Source organism: Curcuma longa, unplaced genomic scaffold, assembly GCF_044706935.1.
Source record: "Curcuma longa cultivar G26 ecotype Majalengka, Jawa Barat unplaced genomic scaffold, ITB_CL_G26_1.1 contig_9927, whole genome shotgun sequence".
NCBI lineage: Eukaryota > Viridiplantae > Streptophyta > Magnoliopsida > Zingiberales > Zingiberaceae > Curcuma > Curcuma longa.
The window spans coordinates 71,022-86,188 of NW_027435575.1; the positions used below are offsets into that span (position 1 = coordinate 71,022).

General features: G+C 35.6%; 2 protein-coding genes and 1 pseudogene across 3 annotated transcripts; 2 read left to right on the plus strand and 1 right to left on the minus strand.

The window, feature by feature from the left end:
• Positions 1-1,144: 1,144 nt before the first annotated feature.
• LOC141819627 (uncharacterized) lies at positions 1,145-6,521 on the minus strand (annotated as a pseudogene).
• Positions 6,522-8,516: 1,995 nt separating this feature from the next.
• Positions 8,517-9,634, plus strand: LOC141819629 (putative xyloglucan endotransglucosylase/hydrolase protein 8). The gene is made up of 4 exons (XM_074706874.1): positions 8,517-8,703; positions 8,792-8,892; positions 8,967-9,169; positions 9,244-9,634. The coding sequence occupies exons 1-4, from the start codon at positions 8,517-8,519 to the stop codon at positions 9,632-9,634; spliced, it is 882 nt and encodes a 293-aa protein (XP_074562975.1).
• An 807-nt stretch (positions 9,635-10,441) lies between these two features.
• LOC141819625 (peroxidase 27-like) lies at positions 10,442-11,974 on the plus strand. 2 transcript variants are annotated; one of them, XM_074706871.1, is made up of 4 exons: positions 10,442-10,785; positions 10,877-11,065; positions 11,131-11,329; positions 11,398-11,974. In XM_074706871.1, the coding sequence occupies exons 1-4, from the start codon at positions 10,558-10,560 to the stop codon at positions 11,805-11,807; spliced, it is 1,026 nt and encodes a 341-aa protein (XP_074562972.1). In that variant the 5' UTR covers positions 10,442-10,557; the 3' UTR covers positions 11,808-11,974. The 2 variants fall into 2 exon arrangements, with proteins under 2 accessions (XP_074562972.1, XP_074562973.1); XM_074706872.1 differs by having other exon boundaries at positions 11,143-11,329.
• Positions 11,975-15,167: the final 3,193 nt, after the last annotated feature.

Here is a 15,167-nt window from a genome sequence, read left to right on the forward strand (position 1 = left end):
TCAATTAATGGCAGCCTTTTAATTACGTACCGCGCGCGCACAGTGTCTCATCGAGACGCAGGATAACGGAGGCGACTCTCACTTTTGGGCGACGGCCAACTGGCGCCACGTGGGCGGCGGCTCGCCCGCTAAAGCCGGCGACCGAAGGAGCTCCAGCCTTGGATCACAGAAGATGGATGATTGGTGGCCGGCGAGCGTAATTAGTTTAATGAGGCCGTAGGAATCAGGCGCCGACCAACCATATGCGAAGGAGGAGGATCCGCGGACTTTTGGGTTGTTACGGAATCAGAATCGCACCAGCTGCTGAATTTTCTAATGATAATTTAAGTCCATTATTAGGAATTGGGACATTAATTAAGTAGCTTTCTTAATTGTCGATTTGGTAGGATGGAATCCTTTTGATTGGCCGTCGCCACTTGCTGGTTCTGGGCATGTGGAGATTAAATAAGTGTTTAATATTCGATTACGAGGGGAATGTGAAGGACGTTCTCCAAACTTTAAGATTGTTTGAGCTGATTTAAAGTTGTTTATTAAAATTTTTATAAAACCCATGTTAAATTTAAGGGTTTTTATTAAGTGTAGTTAGAGATATTGTTATCTATATAATTTAATTAAAATATATACACACTAGTTACCTAAATAAAATACAAAATAAATCAATTAATAATTTTATTTATAAGTATTAATGAGTTTTCAAATTTATTTATTTTATAAATTCTATATTATTACATAAATATAAATAAGCTTTTATCAAACTTAAACATCAAACTTTTCATAAATATCAGCACTATTAATATTCCATCAAGTTTGGAGATTATATTTATATGTTTGATGAATAAAACGTTATGAAAATAACCGGGTTTCAGGGGTAAAAGTAACAATAGCTCCCTTCATTTTATCAACTTTATTAAAATTACTTAAACTACTTATAACTGTTTCAAAGATATAAAAGTAATTTTAATTAAATTAAAATAATTTTAACAAAAAAAAATTATCATAATGTGTTATAATTTTATTAAATTAAAATAATTTTACTTTATATTATAATAATTATTTAAAAATAATATTTAAAAGCAATGGCGGTTGGCTGGCAGTGATAAACTTGACGTTAATAAAGTTGATATATACTTGCTTCTTCGCATATGAAGGTCTACAAGCCCGCGGATGAAAATCTGCACTCAGCTTAGTAAGAAGAGACGCTACTCGAATACAATTCATACAGTTACAACAAACCAGTCTCTATGATTAAATGCGTTCTTGACTTCCTTTGGCTTTACACTCCACTATCCTAGCTATTACCTTGCATACATGCAAGATTCAACTTTTAGATGTGGTTTCCTGTGCCCTTGTGGCCAGAATACAAGATACTCCGAGCAAAAAATAACTAGAAACCTACACACCTTTTTTTAAAATAAAAAACAAAATAGTACAATTTTGAGTTTCGGCGGGTAGAGCTTTACCCAGTTATCAAACAAGTAACAGCATATTGTATTGCTCAGCAGCCTCGAATTGACTTTATCTTTCATCCATTTTGCTTACATGCTTTCTTTCTCACACAAATCTAGCAGCTGTAATGTCTGCTCACAGATAAAACATGAAGTAGATAATCATTCAGTGGGCAAATCAAGGGTAGAAACTCTTAGAATGAATATTCTGAAGAATCCTGAATATAATGAGTTCGTGATGCACTTAATCACAGCAAACGTATAAAAAGAATTGTACCAAGGTTTGGTAACTCTGGGATGAAGGATTAAGTCCACGTTAGTGGCTTAAATCTTGATAAGATGGACTTATACTTGATTAACACACACAACTAAATGTCATTAAGAAAATTAAACCCCAATCAAATGATCTAATGCTTGTAGTATGAAGGGGATTTTAAGTTAAATAGATGTGGATTAAATGTGTAGATCTAAAAACTAAATTTGTTGGCATTAATGAGTTGTTAACGAGTATGAGCTTTATGATGAATGGTCCCTGCAAGATGGGTTTGGTATAAAAAGAGAAGACTTCATTTAATTTGGGCATCTTAAATGAATTCTTGTCTTTGGTCTTCTTCTTCTTCCTTGAACTCTTCCCTATTTGAAACCAAGATACGGATTGCCGTCCAATCCTAGTAGAAAATAATTCTGTGCTTGCAAGAACTCCGGTAACAAGGATACAATGACTCTTGCTTTGGACTTAGGTGAACATTCAATTTGCCGTTATCAATTTCAATTTTGTAGCCACATGCTTAATATGAATTAGATGCATCATTGATTTAGTTGCTATGCATCGTATTGCTATTGCTTTCATGGGATTCCCATAGGCAAAAACCATACACAATGGTTAGCCGATGCATGAATCAGGCACGTCATTAGAATAAACTTAATAAGAATTTAACCAGTCGAGGAGTGAATAGCCAATCCCATATAGGACTGCATATTGGATGGCATTATTCACTATCACCATTTCAAGAAATTGGTACACAGATGGGATCATTTCAGGTAGAAAGAGTTCCTGACTGTGAAAGCAGACATGCCATAAGATCCATAGTAGTTAGGTGAGCATGACAGTGAACAATCAATAAGGAGAGAAGAAAAATAAAGTTTCTTATTCACATTGTTAAATATCATATTAACCAACATTATATTATTTCACTGTTTCTTTTTTATCTTTTATTTTACTAGGAAGAACTATAAATTAAACTCATAAGGAAAACATGCATTAGTACCTCTGTTACTGAGAGTTCAAGCCGAAACTTGGGCCCATCATAATGATGTAAAATTGGTCTGAAAGCATCCTCTTCTAGTGGCTTGCAAAGCTTTCGGACTCGTATCCTCACCTGATAATTTTTTCAACAAATAAGCTAATTGGTTTTATTAAGGGAAGAGAAAGTCTTAACTTCTTAACATGAACTAGAGGCCTCTTTGAATCTACCTGTGCAGGAAACCTGGACTGGCCTTTACACTTTTTGTCTTCCCAGGCTGTTGGATCAATATTAGATCCCCCAAAGCTAGACGCCTATAAGAAGTCAAGGATCCAACATTGGTAAAAAGTTCATGGTAAAAGAATATTAATACAACCATGCAATCATTGAAACATTCATCTTGGATTAAAAGCTTCACACGATACAATTTGAAACCTATGTACAACATGGAAGAATGCCCTTTTTAGACTACTAAAAAGGCAAAATATTGAGAAGTATTTGAAGATGGAAGTAGATACAAGAGTAAGAATGTCCTTTTTAGACTGCTAAGATATGCCATTAAATAACACTAACTAATGCGCAACAATCCTCAGCTTCCTAAGAATCAGAAATTTGAGTGGACAATAATCACCAAACAAAAAATGAACGTATTGGTGTGACTCATTATGAAAAAGAGGGAGATAAGAATAAGATTCTGCATAAATCATTTCCTCATATGGCTATGCCAATTGGGTGCAATAAAAAACAAAGAAACCTTATGTTACAATGGAAGCCCTGTACTCCAGGTTCCTTATAAAATTCCATGTACTTAAAAAAAATGTTGGACATCAAATTTAGGGATCATAACCAGATATTCAGCTAATAGAGAATTCTTTCAAAGGGGAAAAAAAAAATCAAAGAGATAACAACTGTTGCAAAAATTTCTTTCTTTATAAATAAAACAGTAAATAAGGAATGCGGAAAAACAAGGCTAGTGCAAGGAAAAACATATTATTCTAGAATAGTAAATAAAAATAGCACAAGGAAAGTCTACATTGCTACAGATAAAAACCTTCTAATAAACTAGGAAAATAAAACTACAGTATCATTGGATCTCATTCTATTGCAAGGAAAATCTACATTGAAAATTTTCTGATAAACTAGGAAAAATAAAACTACAGTATCATTGGATCTCATTCTATTGCAACTTACAAACAATGAAATTTTGTGAGAAGTATGAACCTCAAATATCCCATGAAGCTGATGAGTAGTGTAGTTGTAGAGAAAAAGAGGTAAACCAGGGGTAATGGCACGTACTGAATCACGATACCTTGGAGGCAAGCCTGCAAGTGAGAGTTGTCAGAGATGATTGATAGAGGGAAATCAATAGGTAGTTCAATTAAACCAAATCTCATTACATCATAGAAAGGAAAGATATACCCATGCGATCAAGAAAAAGAAAGAAGCACCAACTAAAAACTCCGCTCAGAGCAATACTTTATTGACACAAATGAAAATACACATCAAGGGGAAAACTTGTGGAAGTAGCAGCACCCAAACAGAGATCACAAGGAACACAATAGGAGAAAAGTTTATGTTAATTTACTAGAAAAGGAGGGACATGATTCTTAATGTGTGCTCTTTCATGAAAGTTACTCATGACAAATACTCCTTTAATTAACAGGACAATCATATGCTTATTAATCTTTTGTTCCTCTCCTATGGCATCATGGTTCCCTTTCAGTGGGTACTCTTATTTCAATCATATTTTAAATCCATTAACTCCTAGTTTGATCGTTCTTTGAGAATACAGAGAATTTTTGCCAAACTGGATAAGATTTGGATATTACTGAGCTTGTGATAAGGTTGTTTGATAATGTAACTTGCGTGTGAAAATGTTTATTGCAATTTGCAAGTAGCATTCATCGCTGAGTCATTTTTAATTGTGTTAAATAGAACATTCAACCGCCCTCAGTTGTTTAAATCTAATTTATTTAACTATTTTACTATAGAAATTTATGGGTGAGGTCATCTTTGAACACAACCTCTCTCAATCCCTCACTTGTTTTAACTCTAATTTATTTAACTAATTTACTTATAGAAATTTATTGGTCATCTCTGAACATGCATATACCATCTTAATTTGTTTTCTAATTTTATTATGTATGGAAGGTGCATCCCTGATCATAACAGTATTCTCTTATTTTATTTTTCACAACCTCATAATCTCCAAATTCATCTTAACATTTTCATCAATGCTATAATATCAATGGTCATACTACAGTCTTATATATATTTTCCTCCAAAAGCACTTTTAGTTTTGGCCAACATGTCCTTCTCCTATTAATAGAAACACTATATCTAATACTCTCTCTTACAAGTGTTTCTTGTCCATCCAATGGAATTATCCCCTCACTCATTCTGCATAGGTTACACATTAAACAAGAGATATATAACCTTAATAATATGTTTCTATTCACTATAATGCAGGTCAATGGTACTACTCTAACTAGAGGTTCCAAAATATATAAACTGACAAACAAGACTCGAGAAGAAACCAATGAAAACAACTCACATGCTTAATAAAACAAACCCAATTTAAAGCATATACCACAGCCATTTCTATCTTCTGGTTATCTAATTCCTGTAAATTTACATAAAAAATAAAAAATAAAAAATGACAACAGTAAAACATTCAAATTATCTAAACTTTTCTTTCCTTTAAATCAAGGGTTATTTGTTACAAACAAAACGATAGTAAGTACCATATTGATACATTAAATGAAAGTCATTCTTCTTGTAGTACTAAAATGACATAAGGAGGATAAACTACACGTGCACAAGCAACAAGAGAAGTGAAAGATAATACCAAACAACTGCCTTTTGAGATCATCCTGCATTGTGTCATTATTGCAAACAAAAATATAGCCACCAAGAATTACATTTCTTGGTAGCATCTCAGCAGCAGGTAATGTCTTAAACCTCTTGTCAAGAGCAGCATTATCGCCACTGTGATCACCATTGGCAGAATTGCTGTCAATATTGTGGTTGATGCTACTGTAATATTTTTGTTGTTGGTAGAGCTGTTGTTGACCTCCTTGTTGCTCATATGGCTGACATACGTGTTCAACTTGAAATTGTTCAAATCATTGATGTTGCTTTGTGGATAAAGATTAGTTATGCTATAGGGACTGGAGATAGGGCTCTTGATCAAAGTCTCATTCATTTTGAGATTCAAATTCATAAGACTTAGATTGAGATTCTCAACTTTATTATCCTCCCGAGACCAGAATTTCTCGTATGGTTTCGTTTCAAAGGTGTTCCTTGAGTAGTCTACATTGTTCATCCTGTCAAATTTTGATTGTGTCATCTCAGCCAGTTTCGAAGTGATAATAGACCATTGGTGGTCCTCTGAAAATTTGGATTGCCCTCTGAACTCATTCCCCAACTTCCAGAAGTTATCCATCCGTATCCCTCTCTGTTAAAAATAGAGAAATAAAAAAAACCTCAGAAATAACCGCATTGATGACAAGTAAGCACGCACATACACACGCCCAAAAAAAAAAATCAAATGAAGACATCAAAGTTCCTCAAAAAGTTGGGAGTTTGCCATGTGGAAGGGACAGAACAACTCCATCCAATTAAAAACAGCAGCTTTCGACAAGCAAAAAATGAGATCTAAAATCCGCGCTCTTACCAAGTGAAAAAGCAGCGGAAACGGCTAGACGTGGGCGAAGGAAGCTTCGGAGATACGATTGAGATAGAGATGGACGGATGGCAAAAAGCAAGGCGACCCCTCGAAAACCCTAAATCGGCGATAGCTACGGACGGATGACAAAAAGCAAGGCGACCCCTCCGGGCTCCTTGCCTTCCACCGACCTCCAACGCAAAGGAGAATTAAAACATGGAGTAATTTTCAACGTGGCCCCTGAGGTTTAACAAATTTTTGAAAATCCTTTCTTTAATGGGAATATATATATATATACACACACGATACCGCGATAGAAAATTCCAAACGCCCGTATCATTTCCGAACGGTTGAAATAGAAACAATGTCATTTTATTATTATTTTAATATTTATTTATTTATTTAAATTAAATCATTTAAAATGTTACTTATAAAGTTTAAAATTAGATTATAATATTAAACATAAAAAATTAAAATAAAAAAAATTTTAAATGCTCATAAATTGTGCCGGGTTATTATTCCGCATTTTTTATCTTGCATACATTTTATGAACAATTAAATTTTATTTTATATTTAATCACTATATCACCGTCATGTCAACTAGTTACATGTCTTCCATATCATCTTCTATTATCCATTTTATTTGCCTTCTAAAAAAAAATTCCCACCCCAAACTCTTTAATGCTTTTATGAAAATAATAATAATTAAAAAATATAAATAAGGAAGAATATTAAAGTTACATTTCTAAAAAAATACAATTTACCCTTTTTAACAAATTTAATTTGAAATCCAACCTAAATACAGTGATTTCTCAAATAAAGATGATTGATTCATTGGATAAATTGTATTGATATCTAAAAAATACGAAAAACAAATCTAGCTTATTTGCCTATCTTCACGATTCAATTAGTGGTCTATAATTCTTTCTATTTGATTAAAAATGTCATCAAATTTTCCTAGTTGATGATTTACTTCTTCCCTAATTTAATGTCGAGCTAATAAAATTTTAATTATAGCGTATATATTATATATTTTATGGACCACCTATGTGTTTTGGCGACCTTAAATCTTTATCTTTTAATAAAATAATTAAATTATCGATCACTTCTCGCATTAATCTGCAATAAACAATAAATTACACACATTCGATCAACACTTGTGTCCCAAACCCCAATTGGTGCATAATTGGCAATTTGGGAAATTGATGAAACCATTAACTACATTAAATACGAGTTTAATTTAATTTATTAAATTCAGAGGTTAATTGGATGCTTTATTTATTTAAAGTAGATATTCACGTGAAATGCCGAATAAAATGCAATTGACTAATTGAAAAAATAAATAAATATGATTCACGATCACACTTGAGCTCGACTAGATGTTGATTTTTTTTATCATTAATTTTACATTTATGAAGTTCACCTCAACTAATTTGAATATAAAGATGTGTATTAATCAGTTAATAGTAAAAGATGGAAGCAAATGCAAACTAGAATCCGGACACTTGAAAGAATATAAATAATAATAATAATAATAATAATAGTTTTACTAATTTTTTAAAAAAGAATTTCATCTTTTATTGTTTGATAAACTAAACAAAATTATTTCTCATATATATCATCATTTTTATACTGATAATTGTTTATTAAAAAATATTTAATATTATTTAATTTATAAATTCCAATTAATAAGGCAAAAAAAGAGAAGTCGTCATTCTTAAAGTTAAATGGCTTCCCAGAACACATTTACAAGGCATGAAAGAGAGCACACAGAAGTCGCAGAACAGCAGTTGGTGGAATAGCATTAATTCATACACGTTGCCCGAGATGAGACAATGCGAGTGCGATCCTCCTCTGCTTTAATTCGAATCCAAGCTCTGATGCCAGTGCTTTACTGACGCTACTTCAACGAGCTTTCGAACTCTGTTTCTTTAATAGCTCAGACAGCGAAAAGCAGCCATTGGCATCTACTGTTTGAGCTTCCAAGCATGAATAGTCAAACCCCGACTCGATTTTCCCGATCTGATACGGTTAATTTATTTCACTTATTCATCGACCGTGCTTCCTGTACAGGAGGTAGATAAATTTTGCAGGGTGATGGCTGCGTACTGGATTTGTGCATGAATGAAGAGACTCTGTTATCGCTGGTGAGCGTTGGAGATGGCGCTCCGGTTGGCTTTCCTGGTGCTCCTCTGTTCGGCGACCTCATTACTGGCGATCGCTTCGGCAGCTCCGGCCAACGCATCCTTCTCCTTCAACGAGACATTCGATGTAATGTGGGCGGAGGATCACTTCAATACGTCTCCTGACGGGCAAATTTGGTACCTTCATTTGGACAACAGAAGCGGTAGCTAATCGTCTCCGTAGAGTTGGTTTCTGATAGCTTTTCTCCCATGTTTTATTGTTCGATGTAATCCATCCTGTTCGATCTTTAGGTTGCGGATTCCAGACGCGGCAAAGGTACAGATTCGGGTGGTTCAGCATGAAGCTGAAGCTCGTCGGCGGTGATTCTGCGGGCGTCGTCACGGCCTACTACGTGAGTGGTTCGACCTTGATTGAAGTTACAGTTTTGCAGCTCGCATCGAAAAAGAATTGGATATTGGATCGCAGATGTGCTCGGACTTGGGGGCAGCTCCGACGAGAGACGAGCTGGACTTCGAATTCCTGGGGAACCGAACAGGGCAACCGTACACTCTGCAAACCAACGTGTACAAGGACGGAGTGGGCGGGAGGGAGATGAGGCACACCTTGTGGTTCGATCCCACCGCCGACTTCCACTCCTACTCCATTCTCTGGAACACCCACCAGATCGTGTAAGTTTAATGCGTCTTCTCCATCTTCGTGCTGAAATCACAGACCTCGAGGAGTTTCACGGTGGCGTTTGCAGGTTTTTTGTGGACAGAGTGCCGATCCGGGTGCACAAAAACAATGGCAGAGCGAGTAGCCATTTCCCCAACGAGAAGCCGATGTACATGTTCTCGAGCATCTGGAACGCCGACGACTGGGCGACGAGGGGAGGGTTGGAGAAGACGGACTGGGGGAACGCGCCGTTCGTGTCGTCGTACAGGGATTTCCAGGCGGACGGGTGCCGGTGGGAGGAGCCTTACCCGGCGTGCGCCGCCGCCACCGGCGAGCACTGGTGGGACCAATCCGAGGCATGGGGTCTGGCGGAGACGCAGCAGGAGGACTTGGGGTGGGTGGCGCGGAACCTGGTGACATATGACTACTGCAAGGACACGGAGAGGTTCCCCGAGCCGCCGGAGGAATGCAATCTGTAGAACAAGATGGTGAATGAATTAATTTGGGATTTTGTTCAGGCGCGGATTTGAAATTATTTACTAAGAAAAGAAAGAAAATAGCTTCTACTTAAATGAATGTCCTGACGTTATATATATATATATATACACACACACGATTAAGTTCCTACATTATCTCATGTTAATTAACTGACTTATTTGTGCATTAATTTAATATGGGCTATACAACAGAAAACATGGATTTTGTTTTGCGCCGTTAGTTTGTATCTTCCCTTATGGTGTAATTCGCAAGCAAAGGAATTGCACATGTAGGCCACCTGTAACACTGTTCTAACTTTAAGGAGAACAAGCAGAATAATACAAGTAATTAATCCCTCATTTTGCTTCCAGCAACTTGCCATAGATTCTGGCGAGCAATCGTCGAACGTTTCGTTAACATAAACATCGTCGAGAAGAGAAAACAAAAAAATTTTTTTTGTCCCACACTTCGGAGTTGAGAATTTGAATTTCCATCTATTTTTTAATGGTAATAAAAATGAAAGATGTCTTTTTAATTTCCAAAATTTGATACGCCATCAATGGCCAATTTTCGGCTTTATATTCTTTTACAGCTAATTGACTCCTTGACTTTGAGCCGTTTGGAAACCACGCGCCTGAGAAAGTTAATATTTTTTTAGATATGATGAGCTGCCATCCACGTTCTTTTTGACGAAATGCCAAAATTTAGTACAATTAGTGTTGAAAATAATGGTAGTTTACGAAGAGACATGGTCCTATTAACACAATCTATTGCCATATCTTGTTCTTTTGTTCTTAGATCCTTAACAGATCTAGTGGCAAGCAACCTTTTTCTCTTTCAAGAAATAAAGCGAGCTCCAATATAAATATACAATTATACATAGCTATCGGCGTGGATCTCTGCAATTGTTCCGGTCGCTGAAAAGATGGCCTGCTGCAGCAACAAGCTTCTGCCTCTGTTCTTGCTCCAGGTCGCATGCTGGAGCTGTTTTCTTGGGTCGACCCATGGATATGGCCTCAGGGTAGGGTTCTACTCCCAGTCCTGCCCTCAAGCAGAGGCCATAGTCAGAAGAACAGTGGAGAGCTACTTCTCGCAGGATCCCACCGTGTCTGCTCCGCTCCTCAGGCTTCACTTCCACGACTGTTTCGTCAGGGTATTAATCTTTCAACTGTCTGCTGCCACTCGCAGTTCCAACTTGTAGATTTTTCTTTTGTTTTGTTTTGAGATGTTGTAAATTGGAGCAGGGATGCGATGGATCGGTGCTGCTCAACTCCACAAGGAGAAACTTGGCCGAGAAGGACGCGAAGCCCAACCTGACGCTGGATGGATTCTACGTGATCGACGCCGCCAAGGCAGCTCTGGAGAAGGCTTGCCCTGGCACTGTCTCGTGTGCTGATATCTTGGCTCTTGCAGCGAGGGATGCAGTGTCGTTGGTGAGTTCGAATTGGTTGCTGTTGGTCTTGCTTTGTCTCTGTTTTGATTAATCTTGTTGACTCAGGCTACCGGACAGGGGAAGGGGATAAATCTAACGAGAGAAAGCCAGCTGTATCAGGTGGAGACCGGGCGTAGAGACGGGTCTGTGTCCAGAGCCAGAGAAGCAGCAGCCCATCTGCCATCCTCTGATGATAATATCGCCATTCTGAAAGCAAATTTCAGATCCAAAGGCCTCAACTCCACGGACTTGGCGATCTTATCAGGTGACATGATGAAAATCACAGTCAACCGGTGAGCTTGAAGAATGATCCTTCTTTTTCTTCGTGCGCAGGGGGCCATGCAATAGGTAACTCGCACTGCTTCTCCTTCGAGAAGAGGCTGCACCACCACTACGATGGCAGGGGCCTCTCCGACGCGACCTTGGACGCCAACTACAAGGTAGAGTTACTGAGGCTGTGCAGGGCGGGGAACGACACGGTGGTGGAGATGGTTCCTGGCAGCTCGACGACGTTCGACGCGGAGTATTATGGGTTGGTCTCCAAACAGAAGGGGTTGTTCCACTCCGACGAGGCTCTTCTGGAGGACGAGGTGACTAGGGGCTACGTCTACTCAAGGAAACAACTGCCGGAGTCGATCTTCTTTGCCGATTTCGGGGTGTCGATGGTGAAGATGGGGCGGGCTGGAGTGCTAACCGGGAGTTCAGGAGAGATCAGGAAGAACTGTGCTTTGGTCAACCACTGATTATGATCTTTTAAGATTGTGGTCGTGTTTGATCTGTTTTGTGCTCATTATAAATGAAGATGTTGTTTCAGATGGTGTTGAACAAAGTAAAGTTCACTGTGTGTGATAGAGAGGGCCACGATTTGGTGAACTATGAGTGGATCATTCTTATGATTGTGTTGGTCGTCTTTTTGACTAGCAACGTGACGCTTTTGCTGAAATAGCTACACACTTTGCATGCCGAATTCAAAGATGGAGAAAATTTGAACTTTTAGGAGGGATGACAAAGACTTCACCGAAAGGAAAAAATGAGTGTACATGTAATGCAGAGCAAGTACAAATATCATATAGAATGATGGCATATGCAAACTGTTCATCATTTGTTAATAAGAATGGGTGCACATGCTCTATAGGCTGCATAATATGCAACGAAAAGTAAATTTGATCTTCTTCTTCACAAACTGAATGGAGGCCATCTGTCTCTCACTCACCTCTCCACAAGTTAGGTGGACAAAATTCAAATTTGTGGCTTTTAAGGTCGGTATTGAATTGAATACGCTGTAAATTCTTTTAGTTACTTTATCACAACAGTTCTTACATCTCAATTATGTATTTGTATTGATACAAACTGTTTGACCATTAGTAATTAACTCAACCAAAAAATGTAGCCGAATTACAATGAAATGTATCGATGGTAAAATTTGCATGCAAACAGTAATATCATGTGAGAAAGTGCAGCAACAAGGGTAAGAAAAACATGAGGAACAATAATCCATTCATCAGCAAAAGTGAGGGAGTATACATTTGTTTATCTTAGGCTTCCTTGATTTTTTAAAAAAATTATTTTTCATTTTTTTAAATATTTAATCAATAGAAGATTATGATGAATGGATTTTTTGTCAACCACAAATTTTATTTTGATGATAGATAAGTTGATTGGGCTAGACTAGTTAATTCAGCTAGTTTAACACTGTGTTGATCAATCTAATCTAATTGATCCGACTAATTAATAGTCCAAATAAACTAATGGGGTCAATCAATCTTAATTATTGAGTTAATCGTTTAGTCAAGCCCATCAGGACAATCTGATCAAGTCAATTGATTAGGTCTACTTAGTTGATCAAGTCAGCTTGGTTAATCTAATCTATCAAATCAATCTATTAGTCTAAGTCAAGTCAATTGATTTCTAATCTATCCAATTGAACTAGCCAAGTCAATCAGGCTAGTCAATCCTATTAAGCTAATTGATCTCATTAAGTTAGTTGATTTGATTGAGCCAGTTGAGTTGGGGTTGATTCAAATAGTAGGATGAGCTAATTTGAGTGGTCTGGTAATTAATTAATTTAGATGATTTGAGCTAGCAAATCGATCTAAATATATTATTGATCTCAATGATCTAAAAATTTTGGGCGGACTAAATATGTTATTAATTTAGATTTGACCAAGATAAACTATTATTTGATCCATCTTACTTTAAAAAATAAAATTTATTTTTTATATGTGTAATAAAAAATAAGTGATATTAATAACACATCTAAATAGCAAAAAAGTAATATAGTTTCTTAGATTTTTTTATAAACAAATTGTTTTTCTCATAAATAAATTGTAGTCTATAAACAAATGAACCTTAATTGACCTCCTCTCAAAGAAGACTCCAAGTTTAGAGTGGCGCAATACCTCAATCAACGCTAAACCTCATTTCAAATGTTGAAAAAGGTGCCCAAAATGATCAACTCGAAGTTTCTACCTAATGGACACTAATTAGAATAACGCAATCTCTTATTTTCCAAGTTGGAAGAGTCAGAAGTTCTCACTACCTACAGTGAAGTTATTATTTAACGATATTTTATAATCAAACTGTATGTATTGTTGATAGATTAATTTGATAATTGAAAGAAAGTTTGAAATGGAAAAGTTTGTACTTTTCTAGGTCATATAGGAAAAGATAATATATTTTCACCCATCGTAATGCTGAAAAGACATGTGAGAATTTGATGAACCAACCATAACATATATTAAGGAGATTCAATAATTTTAATATTGAATAAGTAAGTCGTAACCACCAACTTTCAAAGGCAATTGAGAAAAGCTCCAAAAAAATGTCAAGTATACAACTCACGATATTCATAAATAAATACTTCATTTGCTTTTAGTGAGAGTGAAAAATGTAATTTGTGAAGAAGTTGGAGTTGCAATATTATTGTATAATTGTTTATGAATCCTAAAATAAGTCAAAAAGAGAGCAAATGTTTGTAGTATTGAAGTTTGTGGATACTAATAGATTCATTCAAAAATATTTTTTTAGGCCTCGTTCAATATGTATTTGATATTGTGATTTTAACTTTAAAGAATGTTATATATTCTGCTTTGGCTCACTACAATTTAGATGTTTAAAATATTAGAGGCCAAGGCTATAATGGTGTTAATTAGTAATATGAGGGGCGAGTTTAATGGATTGCAAGCTTGATTATAAAAAATTATAAAAGTATTTATTATGTTCATTGTTTTACACATCAGTTACGACTTTAATTTAGTTGCAACATAAAAAAATATGACACTTATTCATCAATTTATTCATCAATTTTTTTTGATAGATTAATTTTCATAGTTAATATTATTGGTTCTTTATATATGTAAGTGTAATGATGAGTTGAAAAATTCTCATGCGGATGACATTGTACATTTGATTGCTATTAATGAACTCGAGATAAGGTATTGACTTAATCAGATAGAGTACTTTACAACAAGTTGTTGATACACGTTAGAGTTATCATTTGACATCATTGACAGACTTAATTAATATGTTTAGTACATCGTGTACGATATTGCTCAAGATTATGGAGGATGGACTTTTTTCTCAATGAGCATGCAGATGCAACATCTGTTTATGATTAAATAATTTCTTTTGATTTTGTATTCATCTTTCATCTTATGAAAGAGATTATAAGGATCATAGATATATTATATCAGACTTTACAATTTGTAAGTATCAGGATATTATTAATACAATGAAGTTTGCATTATCCATCAAGAATTTACTTTAACAAATGAGAGATAACAAACATGGATGGTTCACTCTCATTATCAAGTAGATTTTTTTTATGCTTTGATAGACTCATAGTTATAAGAAATTAATGGGCGCTTTAGTGGTGATGCTATAGAATTACTCATTTATAGTATTGTCTTAAATCCTCAAAATACCTCATTGAAGACTTCAAAATTTTAAAAGAATATCAATTTTTTAATTAAAAGAATTATATTCGATATTTAATTGAATATATCTTTTAAGAAACTTTTAGTTTTTCTCTTTTGGCAATATACTACTATTAATTTTGAAAATTCTATTTATTTTTTAATTATTATATTTTTGTTATTAAAATG